Source organism: Protopterus annectens, chromosome 1.part2 (assembly GCF_019279795.1).
Source record: "Protopterus annectens isolate FY-2018-M chromosome 1.part2, PAN1.0, whole genome shotgun sequence".
Classification (NCBI taxonomy): Eukaryota; Metazoa; Chordata; order Ceratodontiformes; family Protopteridae; genus Protopterus; species Protopterus annectens.
Genome location: NC_056727.1, coordinates 1023776830 through 1023783683, shown reverse-complemented (window position 1 = coordinate 1023783683; position 6854 = coordinate 1023776830). Strand labels below are relative to the sequence as shown.

The following is a 6854-nucleotide window of genomic DNA, read 5'->3' as shown; positions in this document are numbered from 1 at the left end:
AAATAAAAGCGTGCGTTTCTGCTCCTGTTTGGTAATAGGTTGAAGCAGAAGCGTGAGTTCCCTCGTTTTTAAATGACGGTTAAAAACCAACATGCTGACATTGCTTAGACACTGCAGCTAGTTGTCAAGGAGATTCGTGCCTAGACTACTCTGATTCACCATACATCACATATTTAATTTATTTATTTACTTCTCCCCCCCTCTCTCTTTATGAATCCAGAGAAGAAAGGTCGATTATTTAGATACTGCAGTTTGCTATGCTCTGTGCATGGCAACTGAAATGTTTGATGCTTCTCTGACATTTTATTTCCAAATGTGCATTTGGTGCGATTATTTCTCCCAGCACCTTGTTTTTAACTCTTTTTATTTTTTGTTTATTTATTTTTTATGGTGGTGGGAGGCAGTGCACAAATGTAAAATGCTTACAGTTTTCGAGATGTGCTTCTGAACTATCTCAGCTTTCCATCCATGGTATTTGACAATAAACTATTTAAAGAGGACGCAGAAGCTTAAATAGACATAATGCAAGCCTTTCATGCCAGTGTTTGGCGCTGCCTTGGCTGTGGCTCTTGGCACCATTTCACATTACAGACGGGGGAGGGACAAAAGACAGAGTGAGAGGGAGAGGAGGGTGGGTGCAGCACGGAGACTGATTCAGTGCAGATTTGCAGCTCTGGGTATAAATTGTTTCGAGCTGTCAAATAGGCTCATTCAAGGCAACTGGAGCAATCCAAGTCAGTGTGCTGCAGGATCCCAATCAAATGCCTACATTAACACGACTGATTATTTAATAACATGAACACAGCCACTTCCACCGTATGGACTAAGGAAAGGGAAAAACAAGAGTGTATCAGAATACACCTGCAGCATGTCCTGTAGTATGAAGACCTAGCTGTGCAATCTGTGTACATAATCTGGCATAACAATTTTCACAAATTAATTACATGAGAACATTTAGGTTGTGGTTTCGAATCGCTACTGTCCGATTCTGATAAGAAAGTAATGCCAAGGAAGCCAACCAGAAAGGGCAAAGAGCCCCTCTCTTACTGCAGAATGAATTATTTTCTGGTTGCATTTTAGCATACAATGACTGCACTATAAAACCAGCAAGAACTTACACCTGAGAAAACGCAGGAGTAATAAACTTTTTAAAGGAAAGAAAAAAAAAGTTGTGAGGTCTAGTATGAGATAATGAACAGTGTCATACATCATTTATCTACTGTTACTATGCCATCCCAAAATTTCATTTTTAAGTTAAATAACGGTCACCAGTTCAAATTAAAGATTGCATTTTTTTGTTAATTTGTTTATTGATTTTTTCCATAGTTCTGGTACAAGAAAATTAATACAGTCTTTCACTGCACCCTTAGCCAAGTATTTTTCTTAATCACATTTTTGATCATGAAATGACATCTCCAAGCATAAGCAGTAGAGAAAATACATTAAAATAGAATGAGGTCCATTTCGCTGCTTGTTGGCTTTGCTGAAACACCTTAGTGGAACGGGTTAGTGTAACCCTTCTGTGTCATTCACCATTTACAGTATAACTATTCCCATAACGTTAAGCAGGGGGTCGATGCCTCACAGGTTCCAACATATTTTCAGCCTTATGACTAGCAGGAGGTAATTAGACCAAGCAAATATTTATGCAGATTGCTTTTACAAAAGTATCCCTAATTTGTGGATGTGCGTGCTTCTGTCTTCCCAGTGACACACACACACACACACACACACACACACACACACACACACACACACACACACACACACACCACCTCGCAGTCAAACACACACACACACACACACACACACACACACACACACACACCACCTCACAGTCAGAGCTTACCACTCTGATTGGTAGAGGCACACCGAAATCTTGCTTTATTTCTTTCGGTTTAGTTGGAAAACCCTGCAAGCGTACACACATTATTTAATATATTAGATCTCTAAGTCATGTGGCTGTAGCAGGTAAAATATGCCGAATCGCTCAGAAAGGACCACATACTGGACGGATTCCGACGTGATTAAATAGATTATTTTTAATCATTTTCAGATCGCATCCATGCAGGTATCCCCCTTCCCCCGCACTCATTATTAATCTAAGAACAGTTCCCTGGGGTGTTTCATTGGGAAATTCTGAAAAGCTTGATCCAAGATCGACATTTTCAGGGAACATCTTGTCTCCCTAACCCACGGGCTGACTTGGTTCATTCCAGCTGCAGAAGCAGAGCCTCGATGTATTGGGATTTTGCAAGCAAAAATATACCTAACCTCCCTTCCAACAATCTTATATATTCTTACCGAATCAGAAATGAAAACCTCTTCTGAATTGAAAAGTCCAGCGATCGGGACAGAATACAGCTGTAGATATAGGAAAAATTGGTATAAATGTGGGATTTTTGCTAATTTTCTAATGACGGTGGAAGTGCAACATTGGAGTCGGGTTCTTCTCATCTATATGGGGCTATTGGCTGCATCAGCAACTGGTAAGTTATAACTGCAAACAGTGCAAATACTTAGCTGTTTGCGGTATAGCACGTTTAACATTATGCATTACATACACCACAAGCAGAGCTGTACTTAACTGTGCTGAAAATAACTTTAAATGAAAATAAGGACCGAAATGAACGATTCTCACCAATATTTTACAATTGCTTTCTTCTGTTAAGTTCATGGTTGATTGTTGCAGTCCTTGTTTAGTAAATGGAGGATTTTCATATTTGTATTTGGGAGGAAGTGGATGGGGTACAGGAATACCCAGAGTTCTGACTTAACATTGGTAGTATTTAATGCCATATGCCAAACAGTCCGGTTGAAGCAGTGCAAGTCCAAGGTTAAAATGCCCACCATTATTTTGAACTGCGGTTTTTGTGAAATAATGCATCTCATTTTTAATCCGGAATGTTTTGTGCTGACTATATAAAGCGGATAAAATAAGCTGATTTGGTGCAGTCTCTTGAAACTGTTAGGTGTAGTGGCGATATGACATTCTTGTAATTCATTGCATCGCTTAGCAGCTGATAAGTCCTTCAGTAAAGTTTATTTAGTTATTTGTTTTCTCTAGAACTAGCCACAGATACTTATAGTTAGTAACCTCCACAGGGGGATGTCCCTCCTCACTGCTTACGTGAATCTTTTTAAAGTATATAGCAAACAGGTATCCAAGCGACACATTTTACTTTTACAACAGTGGTTCATTGTCCCAATAATGCAGATACCTTATTGAGCTTTTTTTTCTGTTTGTGCTTCTCGACAGCACTGTACAACTCAGAATCTACATAATCGATGCTATTGATTGTAGAGCATGAGGAATTGGTGACACACGGTTCCCCTTTAAGGGCAGTACATTTTCAACTCAAGAGTCACATTCAAAGTAGCTTTGCAATTCTCCACCATGTCTTGTTTTTTTTTCTTTACGCTGTAAAGATGGGACTAAACTTACTTAAAATTAAGATGACACTGGTTTGCACAAATCTGTGCTAATTCTATAGCAGTTTCATAATATCACAGTCTTACATTGCATACTTTTGCAGTTTTCTTATTTATAGCCTGTACTCCCTTCCTGTAAACTAAAAATGTATTTCCCCATAACTTCCTCATTCGGTCTGCTTTGAATTTTCTTTATGCACAGTCTTAAAAGGACGCAGGGACATAGCTGCAGACTGCAGTACTGATAATGCATGCAAGAACAATCTTACTTAATTCGGTATACTTTGCTTACCTGCTTCATCATCTACAAACACCCATTATTTTTCACCGGACAAATGTAAAATATATGCATACCACCTTGTTAAGTGAAAAAAGAAAAGGTTTTGTTCAGGGCCTGATTTTAGTCCATTTGATTGTAACTATTCAGTGAAATATCCTTTGCACAGTAATGTCGGGGAAAGGGAGACAGGAACTACTATGAATAGTATGGGATTATATACGGATTCACTATTGTGTCCTCTGGGAGTAACTGCACACTTAGTATCTGGATGTGCAACTTTTAGCAATGTTCTGGCATAATACGCTACTAGCTGCAATTGAGGGGAAATAAGTATTATTCTGTATCTAAAATTCTTTTATCTGTGGTCAGTATTTACTGTTATACACTTAACACTGACATTACAATGCATGGACCATTGTAGGCCCCTCACACATCTAGGGCTTCAACACACCGCGCTTTGTCGGGGCTTCCATTGTGTTCATGTTCTACTGCCAGGATTAAAACAGCAGTAGCCTGACTTACCCATAGTGGGGCACCAGAGATGTACATACCATCTGCAAGCCTGTTTTTCAAGATGGCATTGAATCTTCCTTCCCTGTATTTAAAAGACAACATTCTTGTCAAAAATCATAATCACTCGATGTTATTTATTTATTTTTTATACAGTGCTCTGCTCCATTTAAATAAATGGATGGCAGTGTCACATGTCTAATAATTCACATGTCTTAAGAGCTATTGTGTGCAAACATCTTGGGAGATGCTTTTCATTAAAAGGTGATATGTACATAGTAAATGAGTTTTACCTCAGAAGAGGTCAAATGTCAGGGTCACTTGTGCACATGCAAAACTGTAAGGCAGAGTTGAAATTTGTTGTGTTTAATGTCAGAAAGGGAAGTCTGACCTTAACATTTTATAAGCAGAATGTAGACAGGTGGCCTCTGCATTAGAACAGATTGAGCATATATATATATATATTTTTTTTTTTTGCTCCTTTGTTTGAGATGTGATATTTAGTTTAATTTAGGCAATGGCAATTATCAGTAAGAAAATTACATTTTGTAATAATATTGGTACTCTGAAGTTTAATTTTGGAAGCTCCTTGAGTTTGCATGATTTACTTCAAAGTCTGCTTGTCTGAAAAAAGTTTTTTCAGGTTTCTGTAATAATAATAATGTGTAAAAATAGCTTATTTTCAATTAATTCCCATTGTTTTAAATTGTAATGATTAATCATAAATAGGATTAGAATAAAACAGTATTTTCTGACAGATTTTCTACATGGGGAGAGGGAAGTTTGTTATCCCCCTGAAAGATCAGTTTTTCTCTGCTGCATCAATATTTTCCTTGGGACATGCCTAGAGATTGCAAACAGAAATGTATTACTGTTATTGGAGTGGGTAATGAAAATGCTAAGTAACATCTGGGGTCAGCATTTTTACTTCACGTCTGTAATAGATAGAAAGATTTGCTTCTGCAAATAAATATTAATTACAGAATGCAGCCATGCTTGAATATCATATTTTAATGTATCTGCTGAGAAAAGGAAATGTTTGAATAATAAGCAATGCCTTTTCAATTATATGCAGTTATGAAGGCAATCAAAACCAGGAAATAACAGAATGCAGATGAACAGCTCACGTCGACTGTATCGATAATTAGAAAAACGCTACTTAAGACTGAAAGGTTATTTGTGCAAATATGTAAAGAAAAAGAAAAGTGTAGCCCACATTTCAGAAAAGTCAGACTAAGACCTGCATTGTGACTATGATTTAGCATTAAAAAGATGTCTTGGAGAGATAACAAATAGTCTTTTAAATGTAAATTCCAAAGGTTATGTTCATTTGTTTGTTTGGTTACGCTACATTTATGTTTAATGAAGGATACAGGTCTGGTCTCTCAGCATGGTTAATTCTATATTTCTTTACAATCAGTTTTCCACTCTGCCATTCAGTGTTTAACTGTAGTTTTGCAGTAACAGTTTGACAGTTTATTAATACTGTGAAAGGTTTTAATTTCTTCTTGAAATTATGTCACTGCTGTTTGACGTGTACTATATGAGACCCTTAATGAGCAAAATTTCAAATATGTAGTCAGCATATTTAAGTGTTTTACCAAGTAAGCATAGATGACCTCCATGGGATAAATAAAATTGCTACTAAGAAAATTTATCAGCTACTTCAGATGTAAGCAATGTAAAAGGGAAGGGCAAGGCTTTTGCTGAGTAGTCCAAAGCCAAGCACACAAGAATCTTTCTTTCTTGGCTAAGAATGAATATCCTCATTTGAAAGGATGAGTCATTCCAAATTCCTCATCTAATTAAAACCTACAAGACAGTCACAGGCTGAATTCCAGCCCTATTGACATTCATTGCTGCAACTCGTTTATATGCCCAGATATGGGACCACTGGCTGAGATCTGTAATGGTATGGCATTATAAAAGGACAGCATGACAGCTTTTCCTGACAGCCATTACAATTTTTTTCCCCCAACAATAAAAAAGACATTCTGGGTAAGCTGTCATAATGTGCTGACTCATACATTATTTATAAACTACAACAGACCTCATGATGTCCATTAAGGATATAACCTTCACATCACTCCCTCAGCTACTTTTTCTAGATACCAGATTCTAATTGGTTGAAAAGAAGTTCACCTTTGAAATGACTTTCTCGTCTAAGGTATGAGGAGTGGTCTTCAAAATTTCATCCTGAACAATTGAAGTTATTAGATAATTTAGCTTCAGTAAACCACAGATCTAAATGGATTCAGTGATGCTTTCTTTTCATTCTTTTTTTGTTTGTTTTTTGTTTGAGAGGTTCTTTGTTCTGCAGATATGTTATGTGCATCATTTAAAAGAACCCCTTCTGTGATAGCATTTGAATTCCCTCATCCATCAGCTATCATATGTTTTCCAAGGGAAATTCTACACCAGTTTTGTTTTGATTTTCCCTATCTTTGCTGACAGGCAGTACAGAATGTGTTCACATTCTAAAATGCATCTCTGTCACGCGCGTTTCATTTGTAGTAGAGATAAGTTCTGCGCTGGAAATGCAAGTTTACACCACTGACATGGGATTTTAATTGCAGTAACAGGCAGTAAGGAAGGGTTTCTTTGAAGGACAGCTTTCAATGTTGTGTCTGTT

At 37.2% G+C, this 6854-nt stretch overlaps 1 protein-coding gene across 1 annotated transcript in view; it reads left to right on the top strand.

The window, feature by feature from the left end:
- The first annotated feature begins 2045 nt into the window (after nucleotides 1–2045).
- The window catches only part of LOC122792226 (CUB and sushi domain-containing protein 2-like), a 1050635-nt gene continuing 1045826 nt past the window's right edge, over nucleotides 2046–6854 (top strand). Inside the window, exon 1 of the mRNA XM_044059970.1 lies at nucleotides 2046–2489. Coding sequence (XP_043915905.1) covers nucleotides 2315–2489 — 175 coding nt within the window. The 5' untranslated portion in view covers nucleotides 2046–2314. The remainder of the gene's footprint in view (nucleotides 2490–6854) is intronic.